Source organism: Rhinatrema bivittatum, chromosome 16 (assembly GCF_901001135.1).
Source record: "Rhinatrema bivittatum chromosome 16, aRhiBiv1.1, whole genome shotgun sequence".
NCBI lineage: Eukaryota > Metazoa > Chordata > Amphibia > Gymnophiona > Rhinatrematidae > Rhinatrema > Rhinatrema bivittatum.
Genome location: NC_042630.1, coordinates 28,011,676 through 28,032,766, shown reverse-complemented (window position 1 = coordinate 28,032,766; position 21,091 = coordinate 28,011,676). Strand labels below are relative to the sequence as shown.

General features: G+C 53.1%; 1 protein-coding gene across 1 annotated transcript; it reads right to left on the bottom strand.

The window, feature by feature from the left end:
- Positions 1-204: 204 nt before the first annotated feature.
- On the bottom strand, positions 205-20,119 carry MTX1 (metaxin 1). The gene is made up of 8 exons (XM_029579460.1): positions 19,988-20,119; positions 12,719-12,788; positions 12,169-12,248; positions 3,878-3,970; positions 3,326-3,508; positions 2,738-2,814; positions 673-827; positions 205-590 (listed from the first exon to the last, which is right to left on the bottom strand). Exons 1-8 carry the CDS (start codon positions 20,066-20,068, stop codon positions 367-369), a joined length of 963 nt encoding a protein of 320 aa, XP_029435320.1. The 5' UTR covers positions 20,069-20,119; the 3' UTR covers positions 205-366.
- Positions 20,120-21,091: the final 972 nt, after the last annotated feature.

The window sequence follows — 21,091 nt, the reverse complement described above, 5'->3', positions numbered from 1 at the left end:
AGACAGGTTAGGGATGGCGGGAGTCAATAAATCCAGCCCGACAGATAGGGCCTCCTAGCGAGCTGCAGATCAGGAGCCCCGCGACGGGCCTGTCCCATGGGCAGAGAGGCTCTAACGCACGCAGACACCTCGCCGTTAGTAAAACCTTTTTCTACTGGACTGGCATTCCTGGTGCTGCTGTCACGTCACAAGATCAAAGCCAGGGACTATAGCAAGGGGCATACTTTTACTTTCCAGATTACTTACAGCCTCACTGTACAGGAGGCAGAGTTATTAAAAAAAAACCAAACAAACAAACAAAAAAATTCAAACAACTGTCTCTTGTGACCCATGACCCGAGACCGGAGTGGTTTCATGCTGAGCTCCTCAGGTCTCCTCCTCCTCCTCCTCCTCCATGTCGAGCCGCCCAATTACGGCACTGCCAGACGACCCCGCGTGGATGGAGATTATCCCGCTCAGGAAAGCGTATCCAATCATGGCGACCAGCCCCGCTGCCACCGACAGGATCTGATTGCGCCGTTTGTGGGGTTCCTCCTCGCCGTCTGGCGCGTCAGCCGGAGCCGTCCTTGGGGACGTGGGCTGGGAGACCCCTGCAAGGGAACAAGCAAGCCAGTTACAACTAATCCCCCTTCTGCCTGTGTCCTGCTCACTGCCGAACGGAGGGGCCCTTACCTCCATCCCAGGCAAAGTAAATGCTCAGGATTGAGATGCAGTAGTTACACAGATTGTCCAAGGTCTTCAAATGCTGCTGTAATTTACTGCTGGGTAACTTTGCTTTCAGGAGAAGTGCCAAGTGGCTGAAGATGTAAGCATCGAGGGATGCAGGGCTGCAAGGGAAAGAAAGAATACATGGGGGTAGTACCTCACAGCATCACAGCTATTAGAGAGCAAAGGGGAAGCCTGAAGAGTCACTACAAGGAGCACAATGGTGAAAGAAGCACACAACTGCAGTCCCAGCCTCTCCCAGCAGGAGGCACAGTAAGGAAATGTGCAGAAGCGCTGCGTGTAGTGGAAGGGGTGGATGGAGCTCACAACTCCTGCAGACCCAGTCTCTACCAGCAGGAGGTGCTATAGGGAATGGTGAAGGTACACTGGTTGGGAGGGCTGTGACAGGGGATCTCACAGCTCCTGAAAGCCCAGCCTTTCCTACAGGTGACGCTGTATATAATGGTGCAGGACCGCTGGCAACAAACGAGCTTTTGAGATCACTTAAGGCAGCTGGAGACTCTTCTGAATAAAAGCCTCTTGTTTCTGAGTCTTCCTGCACTCAGCTCCTTGTACTTAGAAATGACTCACAACTAAAGAAGTGTTCGGCCTCAAAGATTATGCAGCCATCAGTACAATTCCTCTAAAAGAAGTAGTACTTCTTGTGCTGGCTGGCTCCCACTTACATGTCACTGGCCCCGACAGGAATACAAAGGGTTTGAGCAGTAATGCACCAAGGCAAACATTATATGGATCATTTCGCCAACCCACAGGAAATGCCGATAAAGCATAAGCATATTCCTTCACCAAGGCAGAAGGGTTTGGTGAAATTTAACAGCAAGAAGAAATAAGCAGGAATGATGAGAGAACGACTTCAAAGAGCAGCAGCAGGCCAAATACTACAGTCATCTCTCGGAACCTTCTGGGACCTGGATGGGCATTGCCATGGATCCTCCAGCACAGCTGGTTCCACGTCCACTGCCAAAGCCAAAGGAAGATGTAAGGATGCTTTGAGGGAATTTTCTATGAAGCCAGATTAGTTTAGTGGAGGTGAAGAAAAAGAAAATTACAGCACAATGAGATTGAGCTGATCAGATTTGTAGAAATAGCCAAGGCTGCTGAAATGCTAAAATGTATGCTAAAGGTTAGAAAGTATGTTAAAGGTCAACATTAAGTTTCATTTTTGCCTTCTGGGCTCAATTTACATGAAATCATATAATTTACAAATTTCAGTCTTATTAGCATTTATGAGATAAACTTATAATGCCAACCAGTTAGAAAAATGTTATGTTAACTAAGTAACTAGTTTATTGGTATGTAAATTAAAGGTAGTGACCTACTTAGCCTATTGTATAAATAACGATCTCTAGACTGCTTCTGAATTGCCTTTGCTAGTAATTGTACTCTCCTCCTGAGATATCACAATTTTGAATAAATTATTTTTCTCTCGTTAATTTGTAAAGACATTTCTGTCCTGTCCCCCCACCTGAGACCCATCTTTCTTCACATTAACAGTCTTCATCAGATATATTTTATCAGCATTTCCTGGGGGCTGCTTGCCTTGGTGCATTTCTGTTCAAACCCTTTGTATTCCCGTTGGGGCCTGTAATGTGCAAGCTGGGCAAGGATGTTCTCCTGCCAGCCAGCACAAGGAGTGCTACTTCCTTTAGTGAGATGGTGCATGACTTTCTTCTAAATATGGTACAAAGTACTTCCTAATCATATTGCAACAGGAAGGCACAGCTTTGTCAGGAGAAGAAGGAACCACACCATTCTTATTGCCCTGTCATGATTGGTACGTCCTTGCATAGGGACATCATTCTTCTCACAGTAACACACAGAAGTGGAGGCAGAGCTGGGATTAGAACTCCAGAGTTCCATTTCATAGTTTTTAACTCTATAGTGTGCTTGGTGCATGAGACTATGTGCCCAGCTATTCTGCAAGCTCTCAGTGCCAGGAGGCACAAACTGCTTTTATGCCAGTAATCCAAAAAGGACCTGCTGTCACCCTCGGCTCCCAAATGCTACTTACGAGTCTCCGAAGAAGAACTTCTGCGTCCCCAGCCTATGCGACAGGAGGGATAGGCATTCCTGGGCCTCTCGATATAGCTATGAGACAGAGAAAGAGAAAGGTGATAACGGCCCTCTGTAGGCTCCTGGTGCCATCGCTGAAGCCTCTTCCCTCTCCCCAGTGAAAGAGTGAATGAATGAGGGCAACAGATAGATGCCAGAAGGTAAAATGCCCTTGAAAATATCAAAACTCACATGACTAATGTAGGACAGAGCAGGTTGCTGAGTCCTCTGTTCTTGTTTGCTTATGTATCAAGGCAAGTAGAGAAGTGAACTCTAACAGAATATCATGCCTACCATGGACAGTGCAACATTTCAAAGCTGAGCAAGACAGAAATGTTCCTTTCAAACGCTATGGTGGATCAGCCACAGATGCCCACTTGACGCTCAGAGTCAGACGGCGCTGCGTTTCATGCCTGGCTTAACGAGCATGCGTGAAAACTTCGTCCCGTCGCTGGGAGGCTAGAAGAGCATCAATGTGCAAGCATCCAAAAATCAAGAGATCTTCCTTCTAGAGCTGCGACAGCCTCTCTCGCTGCCAGAGGGTTACCTCCTTCTCCAGCTCCTCCTCGTCCTCGATCCAGGCATCTCCGCGGATCAGCTGCAGCCTCGTCACGTGCTGCCGGTGCATCTGGTTTGGCAGGAAGAAGTTGAAGGGGAAGGGGATGGTCTCCGCGTACCACTTCCTGGTGTGCTCCACGTAGTTTTTGGCATCAATCCAGAAGGTGTGAATCTGCAAGAGGGGCCAAAAAAAAAAAAAGGATTCTTCTGCAAAAAAACACAATTAACTGGGCACCCCCTGTCCAACAAAAGGTAGCGGCAGTGCAAGCTTCTCACTCGCACACTGTCCCACCAGAGAACAGGTACGGCGCAGGCAACTACAGTGCAAGCTCCTCTCCACTCCCCTCCCCCAAACCCGGCAGCAATGCAAGCTTCCCTCCCATGCACAAGTACAGCTTCACCGGTCTGCCCGAAAATTTGCTGCAACAGGACCGCCAGCAGGATAAGAGCAGAGATTGGGCGCACACTGATGAAGTCTCCCTATCAAGCCATTTAATGAGACACTAATGGTGAAGACGGCCTCAGGCACGCCAAGACTCACCAGGGCGGGAAGCAGCTTCTCCTCCAGCAAAGACACAAACGCCAGGGTGTCAGCCCCCTGCCTGGCCGACAGGTCGTAATCCGCATTGTATTTCTGAGAAAAGAAAGCAGAGGGAACGGTAAATGAAGGAAAGCCACAGAACGTGGTCAGGGCCACGACTCGGCAAATGCGCCCCGGCTCTGGCGGAAGCGTCTTTGCCCCCTAAAGCGAGAGCCTGTTGGAAGAAAACCTCTGGATCCCTTAGGTTTATCCTCAGGCAGCTTGGGGACCTTGTCGTCGCCCAACGGCTTTTACCAGTTGTTCCAAATCCTCCCCAAACAAAAGCTTGCCCTTGAGGGGAAGAGCTCCAAGTTGAGCCTTAGAGGAAGCATCAGCCGACCACTTACGTAACCAGAGGAGCCTCCCGGCGGACACTGCGGATACCATTGTTCGGGAGGAAGTACGAAGCAGGTCATATAAGGCACCCGCCCCATAAGTCACGGCCGCCTCCAGGCGCTCCGCTTGCACCGACTCCCGAGCTGGAAGATCTCTTGCACTCAGCAACTGCCGCCCCCGCCTGAGGCTTGCCCGAAGCATGTAACTGCCGCCCTCGCCTGAGGCTTGCCCGAAGCATGTAACTGCCGCCCCCGCCTGAGGCTTGCCCGAAGCATGTAACTGCCGCCCCCGCCTGAGGCTTGCCCGAAGCATGTAACTGCCGCCCCCGCCCGAGGCTTGCCCGAAGCATGTAACTGCCGCTCCCGCCCGAAGCTGCCCGAAGCATGTAACTGCCGCTCCCGCCTGAGGCTTGCCCGAAGCATGTAACTGCCGCTCCCGCCTGAGGCTTGCCTGAAGCAGGTAACTGCCGCCCCCGCCCGAGGCTTGCCCGAAGCATGTAACTGCCGCCCCCGCCCGAGGCTTGCCCGAAGCATGTAAACTGCCGCTCCCGCCTGAGGCTTGCCCGAAGCATGTAACTGCCGCTCCCGCCTGAGGCTTGCCTGAAGCAGGTAACTGCCGCCCCCGCCCGAGGCTTGCCCGAAGCATGTAACTGCCGCTCCCGCCTGAGGCTTGCCCGAAGCATGTAACTGCCGCTCCCGCCTGAGGCTTGCCCGAAGCATGTAAACTGCCGCCCCCGCCCGAGGCTTGCCCGAAGCATGTAACTGCCGCCCCCGCCCGAGGCTTGCCCGAAGCATGTAACTGCCGCTCCCGCCGAGGCTTGCCCGAAGCATGTAACTGCCGCCCCCGCCCGAGGCTTGCCCGAAGCATGTAACTGCCGCTCCCGCCCGAGGCTTGCCCGAAGCATGTAACTGCCGCTCCCGCCCGAGGCTTGCCCGAAGCATGTAACTGCCGCTCCCGCCTGAGGCTTGCCCGAAGCATGTAACTGCCGCCCCCCTCCCGAGGCTTGCCCGAAGCATGTAACTGCCGCTCCCGCCTGAGGCTTGCCCGAAGCATGTAACCGCCGCTCCCGCCTGAGGCTTGCCCGAAGCATGTAAACCCGCCGCCCCCGCCTGAGGCTTGCCCGAAGCATGTAACTGCCGCTCCCGCCTGAGGCTTGCCCGAAGCATGTAACTGCCGCCCCCGCCCGAGGCTTGCCCGAAGCATGTAACTGCCGCTCCCGCCTGAGGCTTGCCCGAAGCATGTAACCGCCGCCCCCGCCTGAGGCTTGCCCGAAGCATGTAACTGCCGCTCCCGCCTGAGGCTTGCCCGAAGCATGTAACCGCCGCCCCCGCCCGAGGCTTGCCCGAAGCATGTAACTGCCGCTCCCGCCCGAGGCTTGCCCGAAGCATGTAACTGCCGCTCCCGCCTGAGGCTTGCCCGAAGCATGTAACTGCCGCTCCCGCCTGAGGCTTGCCCGAAGCAGGTAACCGCCGCCCCCGCCTGAGGCTTGCCCGAAGCATGTAACTGCCGCCCCCGCCCGAGGCTTGCCCGAAGCATGTAACTGCCGCTCCCGCCTGAGGCTTGCCCGAAGCATGTAACTGCCGCTCCCGCCTGAGGCTTGCCTGAAGCAGGTAACTGCCGCCCCCGCCCGAGGCTTGCCCGAAGCATGTAACTGCCGCCCCCGCCCGAGGCTTGCCCGAAGCATGTAACTGCCGCTCCCGCCTGAGGCTTGCCCGAAGCATGTAACTGCCGCTCCCGCCTGAGGCTTGCCTGAAGCAGGTAACTGCCGCCCCCGCCCGAGGCTTGCCCGAAGCATGTAACTGCCGCTCCCGCCTGAGGCTTGCCCGCAGCATGTAACTGCCGCTCCCGCCTGAGGCTTGCCCGAAGCATGTAACTGCCGCCCCCGCCCGAGGCTTGCCCGAAGCATGTAACTGCCGCCCCCGCCCGAGGCTTGCCCGAAGCATGTAACTGCCGCTCCCGCCCGAGGCTTGCCCGAAGCATGTAACTGCCGCCCCCGCCCGAGGCTTGCCCGAAGCATGTAACTGCCGCTCCCGCCCGAGGCTTGCCCGAAGCATGTAACTGCCGCTCCCGCCCGAGGCTTGCCCGAAGCATGTAACTGCCGCTCCCGCCTGAGGCTTGCCCGAAGCATGTAACTGCCGCCCCCTCCCGAGGCTTGCCCGAAGCATGTAACTGCCGCTCCCGCCTGAGGCTTGCCCGAAGCATGTAACTGCCGCTCCCGCCTGAGGCTTGCCCGAAGCATGTAACCGCCGCCCCCGCCTGAGGCTTGCCCGAAGCATGTAACTGCCGCTCCCGCCTGAGGCTTGCCCGAAGCATGTAACTGCCGCCCCCGCCCGAGGCTTGCCCGAAGCATGTAACTGCCGCTCCCGCCTGAGGCTTGCCCGAAGCATGTAACCGCCGCCCCCGCCTGAGGCTTGCCCGAAGCATGTAACTGCCGCTCCCGCCTGAGGCTTGCCCGAAGCATGTAACCGCCGCCCCCGCCTGAGGCTTGCCCGAAGCATGTAACTGCCGCTCCCGCCTGAGGCTTGCCCGAAGCATGTAAACTGCCGCTCCCGCCTGAGGCTTGCCTGAAGCATGTAACCGCCGCCCCCGCCTGAGGCTTGCCTGAAGCAGGTAACTGCCGCTCCCGCCTGAAGCTTGCCCGAAGCATGTAACTGCCGCTCCCGCCTGAGGCTTGCCCGAAGCATGTAACTGCCGCTCCCGCCTGAAGCTTGCCCGAAGCATGTAACTGCCGCTCCCGCCTGAGGCTTGCCCGAAGCATGTAACTGCCGCTCCCGCCTGAGGCTTGCCCGAAGCATGTAACCGCCGCCCCCGCCTGAGGCTTGCCCGAAGCATGTAACCGCCGCCCCCGCCTGAGGCTTGCCTGAAGCAGGTAACTGCCGCTCCCGCCTGAGGCTTGCCCGAAGCAGGTAACTGCCGCTCCCGCCTGAGGCTTGCCCGAAGCAGGTAACTGCCGCCCCCCGCCTGAGGCTTGCCCGAAGCATGTAACTGCCGCCCCCGCCTGAGGCTTGCCCGAAGCATGTAACTGCCGCTCCCGCCTGAGGCTTGCCCGAAGCATGTAACTGCCGCCCCCGCCTGAGGCTTGCCCGAAGCATGTAACTGCCGCTCCCGCCTGAGGCTTGCCCGAAGCATGTAACCGCCGCCCCCGCCTGAGGCTTGCCCGAAGCATGTAACCGCCGCCCCCGCCTGAGGCTTGCCCGAAGCATGTAACCGCCGCTCCCGCCTGAGGCTTGCCCAAAGCATGTAACTGCCGCTCCCGCCTGAGGCTTGCCCGAAGCATGTAACTGCCGCTCCCGCCTGAGGCTTGCCCGAAGCATGTAACCGCCGCCCCCGCCTGAGGCTTGCCTGAAGCAGGTAACTGCCGCTCCCGCCTGAAGCTTGCCCGAAGCATGTAACTGCCGCTCCCGCCTGAGGCTTGCCCGAAGCATGTAACTGCCGCTCCCGCCTGAAGCTTGCCCGAAGCATGTAACTGCCGCTCCCGCCTGAGGCTTGCCCGAAGCATGTAACTGCCGCTCCCGCCTGAGGCTTGCCCGAAGCATGTAACCGCCGCCCCCGCCTGAGGCTTGCCTGAAGCATGTAACCGCCGCCCCCGCCTGAGGCTTGCCTGAAGCAGGTAACTGCCGCTCCCGCCTGAAGCTTGCCCGAAGCAGGTAACTGCCGCTCCCGCCTGAGGCTTGCCCGAAGCAGGTAACTGCCGCCCCCGCCTGAGGCTTGCCCGAAGCATGTAACTGCCGCCCCCGCCTGAGGCTTGCCCGAAGCATGTAACTGCCGCTCCCGCCTGAGGCTTGCCCGAAGCATGTAACTGCCGCCCCCGCCTGAGGCTTGCCCGAAGCATGTAACTGCCGCTCCCGCCTGAGGCTTGCCCGAAGCATGTAACTGCCGCTCCCGCCTGAGGCTTGCCCGAAGCATGTAACTGCCGCTCCCGCCTGAGGCTTGCCCGAAGCATGTAACTGCCGCTCCCCGCCTGAGGCTTGCCCGAAGCATGTAACTGCCGCTCCCGCCTGAGGCTTGCCCGAAGCATGTAACCGCCGCCCCCGCCTGAGGCTTGCCCGAAGCATGTAACTGCCGCTCCCGCCTGAGGCTTGCCCGAAGCATGTAACTGCTGCTCCCGCCTGAGGCTTGCCCGAAGCATGTAACTGCCGCCCCCGCCTGAGGCTTGCCTGAAGCATGTAACTGCCGCTCCCGCCTGAGGCTTGCCCGAAGCATGTAACTGCTGCTCCCGCCTGAGGCTTGCCCGAAGCATGTAACTGCCGCCCCCGCCTGAGGCTTGCCTGAAGCATGTAACTGCTGCAGACGGCGGCTCCAATGCAGAGGGCCGAGACCTCAAAAATCCCTTTGAGCAGAACCTCAAGCTTCCTACCTTGGAGATCTTTAAGCGGTGCTCTTCGTGACCGCTGAAACTGAAGCGTCCACTTTAGGAACCTTCAGGAGGTCTAAGATCTCCTCAGGCAAGGGGTACAGTTTGTCCATCCCCCCTCCTGGACCAACAGCTGTTGACGCATCTGATGCAGGGGAAAAGCCTAGGCTGGGCCCTGTAAGCCGGCCACAATGGGATCGACAGTGTCTTGGCCCGGATCAGCCTGGGGAAGGGCAAGCTCCAGTTCCTCCAGGACAGAGGGAATGAGGGGGCTTCCAATTCCTCCCTGTGAAATAAGCGACCGGCTCTTGGATCATCCCCATCCAGGGGCAAAGGCTTTTCCGGGACCTCATCCAGATCGGCGCCACTGCCGAGAGGAGGAGCTGGGACTGCGTCCTGAGGCAAAGGCCTCATGGGCTCCAGAACTCCCGCGGGAGCTTCAGCCGGACTTGCTCCCTGATCTTCCGGACTCAGACCGAGCCCGGGGGCTCCGTTCGCCTGGGGACCCTGTGTCAGAACGCCCACCTGCTGAGACCGGCTGGCCAAATAGGCTCTGTGCATCAAGCACACAAAGTCCGGAGTAAAAGCAGGCTGGTTTGCCAATTCCCCCCCTCCAGGGGAACGGGTTCCTCGTCCAAAAAATCTGAATAATCATCCCCAGGATCCCCCCCCCCCCTGGACTTCTTGCGGCAGGGGACAGAGCCGGCGGGAGATCCCCCCTCCCCCAGCCGCCTTCTGAGCCGCAGAAAAGGTTTTTTTTAAGATGGCCGCCGCGTTTATGGGGGAACGTATCGGCATCATCCTGCTGCGAAGTGGGGCATTTACCCGCAGCGCGTGTCCTGCCATCCTACCTGAGGTTCCCTCCCGACCAGGGGGGAGGGGCACAATGCGAACACAGATCCGCGTGAGAGAGCCGCCATGCTGACTCTCCGCAGCCGGAACCAGCCTCACGCGGCATGGCCGCTGCGAGGAGGAGCGAGCAGATCGGCGCCCAGCCAAAGAACACCCCCCCCCCCAGCCTGCCGAGGCGGTCCCCCGCTAGAGGGAGAACTAAGACCGGCCCTGCCGCCGCACAGCCGTGTGACTAGTACTATAGCGCTTAGGAGGGCAGGCTTGATCCCGGCAGAGAAGGGGGGAGGGGAGGGACCGGACCATCGGTATCACCCCGGCCGCCTCACCAACAAAAAGAGAGCACTGCGGACTTCCAAGCCCGGCTCCCGCTGTACCTGCTACCAGGGGGGGTGGTCCTCCCAGGACCTGCCAACCCCCTGGGAGGAAGGAAAAAAACAAGATGCTGCTTCTGTCCTGCTGGCTAAAACAATAAAACTGCTCGGAGACTGTTCTTTCTTTTTTAGGAACCCAAACTCCCACCTCCATCTGCTGGAGACAGAGAAATACTGAAGCGATGCAGGTAGAGGGAGTAACAGTTTTAAAACAAGCTGCAGAGATTGTAATATAATTGCCAAACTTGAACAGTCACAGAAACCTAAGAATCTCTTTTCCCTGTTCCTGCCTCGCCGGCTGACGCTGCTAGGGAATCGAAAATGGCCGCTGTTTCCGCGCTGATGGGGAAAGCCTCAGCATTAGGACCCCCGTCACCTGCAAGGCTTGTTCTCCTGGTGCGGTCATGCTCGATGCAGACCTCCCCCCCCCCCCGAACGCCATGCCTCACACACTGTTCCTCCCCGCCCCTGCGGCACCACCAGCCCCTCAACGGCAAGAAGGGACACAGGCCCTCAGCACCACGGAGCTCAACACCCGGTCTCCTCCGCAGGCAGTGAAGCTGCTGATAAACCCCATTGCTGAGCTCCCCGAGCTGCTAAGGTTGCTTCCCCCTGGGAACCTCGCCGCTGCACAGACTCCTCTAACAAGCTCCTCGTTCTCTCTCTCTTTTTTTTTTTTTTAATTCTTGGAGAACAAATAAAGATACATAGAAACCAATACTTTTCTTTTGGTGCAGAGGTTCAGGTTGCAGGACAAACCGTATAAAAGGGACACTTCCCTGCTCCACTGGGCTTGCAGTGCAGAACTGGCAGCAGATTCCACTGCAGTCTCGTGGGGGATGAGGGATCTGGACCACCAGATGTCCACCCCACAGACCTCCAGACCGAGCTATCAGAAGGGTCACCAACCCAGGGGGGGGATGGCCCCACCAGCACTTCACAATCCCCTGGGAGTGTTGGTGAAACTTTCTCTGTCTCCATCTGCTGGCAGGGAGGCAAAACCCAGGCGTCTGGACTGATCTATGGCACTACAGTAACAAAACTTAGCAGGTGAGAACTAAATTTTCCTTTTTACCATCTTTTACAATTCTATCCTTCATTACCCCCACTCCTCACTTCTCATCTAGGAGCTTTCCTAGAAGTATTTTGGGAGTGTCCCGTGATAAACTCTTTTTGGATGCACATTTTATTGCATCGGCCTCAGAGTGCACTGCTACTAACCAGCTAAGAGCTAGGAAGGGACACGAATACACTCAGCGACCCCTCCCCAGCACACACAGCCTTATAGGAGGCCTGCAGTCTCTCCTCTCACCTAACAGGATGCTGTTCCTGTACCTTCCCCCGATGACTAAGAAAGCGGCTTTCACACGGAGAGAAACTGCAGCTGCTGAATACACCAGGACAAGACCTTCCATCTCTCAGCACAGCTGGGCAGCTGTTTCATTGCTAAGCATGGCAGCTTTCACTTCCAGAGTGACTTCTGGGTCCAGGTGGCCTGCAGGGGGATCAGCGCTAGAACTTGGATGCTCTCCAAACCTCAGGGCCTGACCTCGGGTGGTCTGCACACCCCGGAGCCTGACCTCAGACGGTCTCCAGACCACAGCTGGCACTGCGCGTCGGAAAGACTTCCCGCTGACACACAGGGTCTCTCATGCCCTGCAAAGACTGAGGGAATGCATGTGCCCGGCTGCCCGTCATTCTTTCAATGAATTTCATTGTATGAGATCTGTGACTCATTCTATGCAATTTTTTTTTTTAAACAAAGTTTTGCAGACCTATTTTTCCTGGACGGATGGCCATGTGTGCGCTTTTGTGTGTGTGTGTGTCAGGACTGTGTAGCCAGCTCTATAAATGGCTCTCTGACCCTTTGATGCATGCGGCTGGGGGCAGAGGGTGACAGGAAGCTCTCAATTTGGTTTGGGAAACCTGGGGCATGCACGGAGTGCCTCTAAAGTCAGAGACCTCTTCACACCTAGAGGAAGCCGAGTTAATAGCACATAATCACATGAATATGGTGTATCAGGGAGGCCCCCTTACTGGGAAATACGGTCCCTGAACTGGGAAACATTATAAATAACTCTAAATGCTTTCATTTGTGCAATGTCACTGACAGACTGTGAAGTATGATCAATGGACCCTGCTGAATACCGAGGGGGAGGGGGGGGGGGCGTGCTGGCAGTAAATCACAGAGCCACACACGCTCCTACAGGCCTCTCGTACGCCTTGCCTCGGGTTCATGCGAGGAAATGACAAATTTAACCCTCTGTGCTTTCTCCCTGTCCGCTTGCGTTTGAAACGGCGTTGCCCAACCTGGCCCTGCGGAGACCAGGGTGGCTCACCTGCTTCCGAAGGTGGGTGATGATTGCTTGCGTCTGGGAGAGGACACCGCTGTCCTCCGTCGTCAGGGCCGGTAAACTTCCTGCAGGGAAAGGAAAGTATCAGGAAGGTGCCTCCCACATAAAAAAGTCACTTTTCCATGCTCACAGCCACCGGCACAGAGGTGGAGGGTCCATTCCGTGCTCAGGACCTTTCACCACACGGTCAGCTTTTAAGAACTTCTGAGAAAGTTTCGGCTGCATCCCTCACTTCTGATTTAGAAACATACACATATCTAAAACTGGTGCAATCCGTATGTTTTTTGGACCTGACTAATAATCCAGCCCCTGGTTTTTTTTTTGGCTCCTTCCGTGATAATTAACCTGAATCATTAGCTATTACCGAGGGGGAACGTGGCTTCTGTTTTGATTCTCTTTGATTTCTTCTTGTCTCATTTTTTCACATTAACTTACAAACTCAGGCTCACATCCTAACATACGTTGCTCTCTCCCTCTCCACTCATGAATTCCAAGCACATGCTCTGGCATCTGGACACCCTGCAGCCTCCCTTACCTGATGGGCTTCTCCAGGGATTAGTGATCTTGTGCACTTTGAGAGGAGCTCCGGAGAATCTGGCATAGGTCTACAAGAAGGGGAGAGAGGGGGACCGTTAAAACGCCTGGTGACGGTTCCCTGCAGGGCTGGGGAATTGTTAGACATTCCCCCCCCCCCCCACAGAATGAAGCCCCAGAAAGCCGCAGGCTACGCTTGTCTTCAGATAGCACAAGATACACAGAAAAGACGGGAACAGCTACCCTCAGGCGATATCCGCCATCCCATACTCTGAACCGTAGGGGGGCAAAGACAAATCATTACAAAGCTCTCAGTTTCCCCACCAGCTATTCTAATATCATCTCACCATCAGGCAGTCCCAATCCCCCCACAGGTACCAATCAGTGCAGTAATCTTGGGCACAAGGGGACCTGCAGACAGAAATGTGTGGGGGAGAAGAGTCTGCCCAGCCGCACCACTGCTCAGCTCCTCAATTTATTTATTTATTTATACATTTTTATATACCGACCTCGGTTTACATTGAAACAATGGAAGTTACATAATAACATTTGTTTAAAGCGAACAGTTTTTTTAGCATGAACAAGGGAAACTATGCATAAGAGATACAGATCAAATTATAGAGTTAGTTTGGAGATATATTGAATAGAGAAATACGTGTAGACATAAAACAGGAAAATACCCAAAGTGCATTCATTGATAATAAACAGGCAATAAGTGTGCAAAGTCAGGCAGCTCCAGACAAAGTTGTCTATCTGGTGACATGCACCAAACAAGAGAATGCAAAAGACCAGGATGTCATCTCCCATCATTAGGCTCCATCTGGCGTTCTGGGATTCAGATTTCAATACCCATCCTCAGAAAGGATAGTCAGTTGTTTGGAAGAAAGCATAAAGAACCACAGTTAAGCAGATACAGTAACGTGTTTACATATGCTAAAAGGGGTTCTCCAAACTGGATTCACTTTCCTTGCATAACAGATAACTACAATCCCTACCACCTCCCCCCCCCCCCCCCCCCCCCTTCAGGGATCCCTGTGCTTGTCATGGGGCAGAGGAGGCAGGTAGAAGCCTCAGCAGAAAGGTGCAGCCCACAGCAGAAGGGAGCAGGACATTCAGGGGACGCCTGCTCGGTTGTTTCTTCGCTGGGGATAGTGATGTAATGGATGGAGTGAATGGAATGACTGCAGCTTCCAAGCGAGCCAGCGGAAAGTGAAAAGGCGCCAGGGCGTGCAGCCTTGTGGGATTACGTCACGGGATTTCAGGCAGCGGCTCTCAGCCCAGTGAGATGGCAAGTTCTGTGGTTAGCGTAATCTCGGTGCATCTGTGCAATCTTTGGTGTAATTACAGCTTGGGCTGCGAAGTTCTGCCTTGCCCTGTCCCCCTGCTCCTGCCACAAAAAAAAAATCTGCAGATGTTTTCCTGGGGCCATGAGCAGGAAATCAATACTGTGCTTATGCCCTAGCAGGCATTCTGGCCCGGCCTGAAGGCTCAGCGGGAGACTCCGGTTGGCTTTTTTGGAGCCAGATCCTGCTCCCCGGAGGAGGAGGGAGTCCCACGTATCCTTCAACTGCGACACCTATCAGGATGGTCGTTGGAAGGGTTGGGTTCTAGGCCGGGGTATTAACAAGGGAAAACCCCTGCACTCATCTCACCTGCTTAATAAGTACCTAGCCATAAGCTTCCGTTCTGCATTTTGGGCCATTTAAAACTGTCACCCTACACCTACCCACTGCGAGATCTCACAGGATAACGCAGAATTTACAGAGAGGACGAAGGTTAAGTCTAAATCTCGAGTGCCTATGTGTCTTAATACACAGATACCCTCGAGGAAAAGCAGGATACGGGAGATACAAGGGACGTTTAAATACCTCCAAGCTATCAGTGCCCAGGAGGCGAGCCTCTTTCGTCGGAAAGGGGATAGACTCAGGAGTACTGAAAGGAAATGTTTCTTTACGGAGACAGTGGCGGGTGTGTGGCGTGGCCTCCCCTTTCAGTTGGTGGAGACAAGGACAGCATCTGGATTCAGGAAAGCAGCTGAGCAGTTGGTGTGGCTGGGCAGAGTGGGTAGGCCACGTGGCCTTTTTCTACCCTCAGGCCTCTGCGTTTCTAAAGCAGATAAAAGAGCAAAACAAAAAAAAACAAAAAACAAGGGAGAGATGGGATGAGGAGGCCTGAGGGAGGACAGCCCCGTTGAAGCTAGATGGAGGTTAAACGAGTTTAGTCAATGTTATTTTTGAATATTATATTTTGCTTTCGAGAGCCTATCTTTGGTCTTGAGGAGTTTCTCTCTCTGTGCTTGTGGGAATTCTCAGGGTTGGATGTTTTTTTTCCCGGCGGGCTGCCTCGCCTTTATACTTAAAAAAGAAAAGGGATGTATCTTTTTGTGGACACAAAATACAAGTTTTCCCGGATGTCGCCCGAGCCACCCAGGCAAGGAGGAAAAGCTTCTTGTTATTAAAAAATCGAGTAGTGGCTCTGGGGGTGACTTTCTTTCTTAAATTTCCTTGTGTTTGTCATCTCAATAGCTGGACCACATCTCTGGAGCTCTCTACCCGACAGTCTAAGACTACAAAGCGACACAAAAATATTCAAAAAGCTACTCAAAACATGGCTTTTCAAACAAGCCTACAAGGAGGGGATTGGATAAACCAATCAAGATGTCAATACACCCGTAAAGACAATAATCCCCACTACCCAACCAACCACCTAATATCTCTCACTACACCTCAACCATACCTCTTTAACATCTCATAACATACTGCCAGACTTATCACTCAACCCTCAATGTTACTCAGTGTTAATGATTATTATATATTACTATTTATATATCATTTATTATTTTTTCTTATATTTATTCATCAATCAACCTAAATGGTTACGCAATGCTACCCATTGTTACTCAATGTTTCTAATGTCACTCAATGTCACTCAATGTTACTCAATGTTACTCAATGTCACCCAATGTTTCCATTGTTACCTAATGTTAATTAGTTCCCTGATATTTTAATGTAAATCACTGTTACAATTGTAAACCGGAGTGAAGGATGACACCAAACTTCAATATATAAAAACATTCAAATAAATAAATAAATAAATGATCCAGGGAAAAAATGTGGTTTTGTGGATCCAGTTCATCTAGAAACATTCTTGTTGGATAAGACTCAAGCTGAGAATTTAGAGATAAAAGGTCATTAAACTAAGAAATGCTCCCTCCTCCTATTACCTATTTCGAATTAAAACCCAAGATGCTTGACTGGGTTTATATGAGACAGTATATTCTGGTATCATATAGTTTTTCCGTGCGTTCTCCCCCAGTTGTGTTATGTGTAGAACAATAATAATTATATTGGAGTAAATTGTGAAGATAGATGTTGCTTTAATATCGTGATACATATTTCTCAAACCTTTTCAGGATGTAATCATTGTAGAAAATTAATAAAGTATAAATTTAAAAAAAAAAAAATTGCATTTTAAGAGCCTTCCCCACAGTCCTGACAGGTACGAGGGGACAGAAATGCCAGAGTGTGGGGTGGGGAACGACTGTGGGGAGAAGAGACAGGATCGGCTGCACCATGAAAGCAGACCCGAGCTCGTGGCTTTCCGCGGGACAAACAATTCACGATAGCAGCTTCTTCCCTCTCAGCTGCCAGAAACATTAGAAATACAGGTTCCGGGCTTCCCAGAAGCAGCCACCTCTCTGCTCTGATGCAGTAGTGCACGCTTTCCTTTCTGACTTTCAGGCCGACGCAGTAATTGGGTTTATATGTAAGGGGTAATAGCGAGTCGAAAACGTGTGGCCAACCCCCCCAAAACTAATAGCGCCCGCAACATGAAAATGCATGTTGATGGATCTATTAGTCATTCCCGCGTGATACAGAAAGCAAAATGTGCAGCCAAGCCGCGCATGCCTTTGGCAGGCGTTAATTTCATCCGGCACCGGGAAAGTGTACAGAAAAGCAGAAAAAACTGCTTTTCTGTACACCCTCCGACTTAATATCATAGCGATATTAAGTCGGAGGCCCCAAAAATAAAAAAAAATTTAAAAATCTGCCCGCTCAATTTTGCCGGTGTCCGTTTTCCGAACCTGTGGCTGTCAGCGGGTTTGAGAACCGACGCTGGCAAAATTGAGCATCGGCTGTCAAACCCGCCGACAGCCACCGCCTCCTTTTACCATGGGCCCTCATTTGCATGCGGGCCGATACTGAATCGCGCGCCCAGGACACGGGCCTGTGCGCTCGCCGACTCTCCTGCGCTTCTTTCTGTATCGGCAGGACGGAAGGCTTCCGGGGACTCTTGGCATTACGACACTGACAATAAATACCATGAAACCAGGGTAGATCCACAAGAGCTGAATGAACTACTCCACCTATACCCAGGAGGGATTCAGCTCAGGACTGGGGGATGAGTCCACATGTAATTAAGAAGGTGTAGCACTTTGTATTTATGGGACCTAAATAAACCTAAAAACAAAACTAGAGCAATGCTTGCACAGATACACAGAAAATGGCAAGCTAGCAGTTTACCGTTTTAGCAGCAAACAATCCTCAGGACCAGCAAAAGTCCAATTCAATATCTGGCCCACAGCAAGCCCATGTGCGCTCATATTTTCATTTCTCACCCTTCAATAAAAATCCAGATCTCCTCTAACTCTAGTTTAAGAGCACGGGGGTCGTCTATACATAGGTGGAGTTTCCAAAAGGTAGCAAATGTGAAACGAGCTGAGCTCCTAATATTCTAAACCAGGACGGTTTAGTGCCTTTTTTAAATGACAGCATGTGGCTGGCTCAAGGACCTGAGTGGTCAGCACTTTGCACAAAGCGAGTCAGTAAACGTTGAAGGAAGGATGGAGGTCATTTATCTACTGGGAAGTGGTTTAGTGGCAGTAACAACTGAACAATGCGACATTAGGCAGCAGCAAGGTCAGGAGATACTTTTTCAGAGAGAGGGTGATGGATGCCTGGAAGAGATGAGGACGAGAACCGTGGTGGAATTCAAACGCAGAGGATCCCTGCTGGCTAGAGGAAGGAAATGAAGAGCAGTGTAACCAGCCCAGGGCGGCATCTTGCGGGGCAGCCTGGATGGCCCATTTGGTCTTCATTCTCTAGGTTACTATGATACATTACAACATCGTTTATTTGACCCGGCAGTTTATTCTTGCTGCTTTGCGCTTCCAGCTCAACTGGAACTGGCCTCTTTGGGCTATGGTGCCACCAGCCCATCATTCAAAGTTCCCCAGGGTTTCCTCCCCTAATCTTGACCCTCTCCTCGTAGCCATTCCAATGATAGTTCGGATGGGAGCCACGAACAGCAGCGCCCTGCGGGCTGGCCCAGTTGTGCACTGCCATACAGGAGTATTCTGGTTCGATCCCCAAGTCTAGGCTTCCACTCCCCAGGTTGGCTGAGGGAGGCTGTGTTTTACAGCCCTCAGGGCAGGGAGGGCAATCATGGTCATTACTCAAGGGCGACATCTAGTGGCTAAATTCAGGGCCCATAATTGTAGGGTTCCAGAAGGAGACTGGTGCAAAGCCCCCTAACCCAGTCTAGGTATGGCAGGGGAGGGGGGGGGGGGGGGGCAAGGTCAGCTAATATAAAATTGAGAAACAAATCCTTGGTCAATTGTAAATGGAAGCTCACAGCACCAGATCCCAATCCTGATTCTGACTGAACAAGAGGAGACCACAAGGTCCAGAACAAAAGGAACAGGAGCCAGCTGTGCATTATGTGTTGGGATGGTAGCCATTTGGTTAGGCAGGGGTCAGAGGTGTGTGGTCTCCAACAAATCTAGCAAACCAATCAGCTAGATGAGCTGTCCATCTGCTTTTTCAGAGACAGGGCCCAGGGTCTGTGATCTGTAGGCTCTGTCTGGCTGCTGTTTCATTTGATGTATGGCACAGCAGGATCTCCAAGTCAGCATCTGGCTTCCAGGATGTGTTTTTGTGTCAGACGGTGGATACCCATTGTCAGTGCAATACCTCAGTTGCTTAGGAGCGTGTGCCTTACTACTGCTGTTTTCATAATCCAGGTAAAACCACCTCCCCCATGAAAAGGTCATCAACCTGGAGTCTGTGCCTATCCTGAGAGCTCTGGGAACCAGTGAAAACTAATGAACGGGGCTAAGGAGTATACAGCTTATGAAATATTCAAAGAACGGTAGGGGAGCTGGAAGCCCTATAGGAACAGACCCTAGGACAACATCTAACCTACTCTGGGAATTCTAACCTCAACCTCAGAGGAAGCTAAGGCCTGGGGATTTTAGCAGAACTCATTTCCGTGCTCCTGCATAAGCTGCTTCTCTGCACAATGGACTCTATTGATGTTGATGTTCCAGCCCTTGGGGGGGAGACTGGGCTCCCCCACAGGCTGCAAGGGCTGCCTGACCACGTCCTACCTAAACCTCTCACCACAAGCAGATGGAATTTTTTCAAAGGCGCCCAGTGTCCTTGCCCCTGTCTGTTTCCGCAAGTGTTCCTGGGTGGCGCCTGTGACCTCTGAATGTTCAAGTGTGCTGTATGCAACAGCTCTGGAACAAAACCTGGCATTACTTTCCTGCTTAGCAGCAGTTGTGGTGCGGCATGAACAGGACTTTACAACCCAAGGTACAGAGGCCTTCCAACATGCATACAAAGGTCGAGTGTAGCATTAACTGCACCCCTAACTCATCAACTCTAATTATCCACTTGCCTGTTTCTTGACTCTCATTTACCCTTTTAGGTATTATTCCCAGATCTACTTCCTAAATTCCCCTTTCCCCTCCATTTATTTTATTTTATAATTTTGGGGGGGGTTTTTTGCAATCCCTTAGGCTGACTCTGCAGTTCAGGCGGTGCATGCAGCATTCTCTCCCTGACTAAGAACAAGGTCCGGAGGGGTAGATGAAATCCTACTAAAGCGGGCAGAGCATCCGATGACGATCAGTACGGCAGCACCGCGGCTTGCTGCCATTCACCATACCGAGAGCAGCGAAGCCCAGAAAGGGGGCTGAAGAAAATGCTGTCAGCTACCAACTACAAGAATCTGTACTGGGGCTTATTACAGATGAATGAATAATTACAGTTAGCCACAAAAATGTAAAACTAGAACCACCTCCCCCCTCAATGCATGTTATATTCCCATATACACACGCGTTATAAATAAATCACGCTCTCTAAATAGACGCTTCCTGCTTCGCCCTCTCCAGGTGCATTCTGGGACTTATAGTCCTGGCCCTTCTGGTACGAAGAAGGCCTCCGTCTCACTCTGTCTCCCTCCCCCATCCTCGCCCTCGCCTCACCAGCACTGCCAGGCAGTCTACGTCCACAGACGGCAGACCCCAGTCTCCTTTCCAGCAATACAGCTCCATGGGCGCCGCCATCTTCCACTCCGCCTGGCTCTCCGGCCCCGCCCCCTTCCTTCCAGGCGCTCGGCGCCGGACCACGCCCGCGCCCAGCAACTGCGCGCCCTCCCCCTAGCAACCGGAACTTCGACTCCTCCCCTCCCCTGACAACCGCCCGCCCCCCTCTTTCCGGGTGTGCAGCTCCGGGACACGCCCCTCTGTTCTCAACCGCCCCGTCCTGCGCTTCCTGGAGCTTGAAGCGCATGCGCCAGATGCATGGTGACCTCATGACCGGGGAGGGTCCCAGACATTATAAATCCCACCATGCACTGCATCTCCTCTTACGACTGTCCCGTTCTTTTGTGCTGGTTGTGTGTTGGGGCTCTTCTCTCCCACCTCCAGACTGTTTCAGAATGACCTTCATACCCCTTACCGTCTCTTATTTATTTGTCTTTATTTCTATAACGCCTTTGCCAAGGCCTTAGGAGGTGAACAATAAAAACATGGAAAATTAGGAACAAAAACATAAACTTCAAAGCTGGTGCACATCGGCCTACTCCTTCACGCTTGTACAAACGTAAACCCTGACATGAAAAGAAAAAGAAAATATAATCCCTCAGAGTTTAAAAGGGGCAGCCCTGTTAGTCTGTTGATTACCTCCAGCTTCCTCTGTTCCCCCCTGTCCCTTGGCCCTGCATACTTAATTGCCCACTCCTGGAAGAGTCTTAATGGAGACCCCCCCCCCCAACACATACAGGTACATATCTCCCTGCTTTCCTGTCTGGTGCAGAGGGTGCCTCTGTAACCAGGGCTCTCCCTTACGGGCTACCTCTTTACCCAGGCTTGACTCCCCTATTTGTGCCCTCTTCTGCCTCTTTCCTGTGAAACTTGTCTCTAGTACCGTTTCATTTAACCCTCCTGGTGCCTTCCTAGGAAAAGGCAGAATATCCCAGTGATATAAATAAATAAAACATTTTCATTGGGGATAGCCTCAAAACTCAGGTCTGTGGCACTAGTTAAAAACCATACTTGCCATAATGGGTAAGGCCAAAGGTCCATCAA

Excerpts from the sequence above, each read along its gene's own strand:
- MTX1 (XM_029579460.1), bottom strand. The coding sequence starts at position 20,068 with ATGGCGGCGCCCATGGAGCTGTATTGCTGGAAAGGAGACTGGGGTCTG. Across the intron at positions 3,509-3,877 it reads AGAAGCTGCTTCCCGCCCTG|ATTCACACCTTCTGGATTGA; the intron begins GTGAGTCTTGGC and ends CCCCTCTTGCAG. Across the intron at positions 828-2,737 it reads AAGTTCTTCTTCGGAGACTC|CCCTGCATCCCTCGATGCTT; the intron begins GTAAGTAGCATT and ends TTTCCCTTGCAG.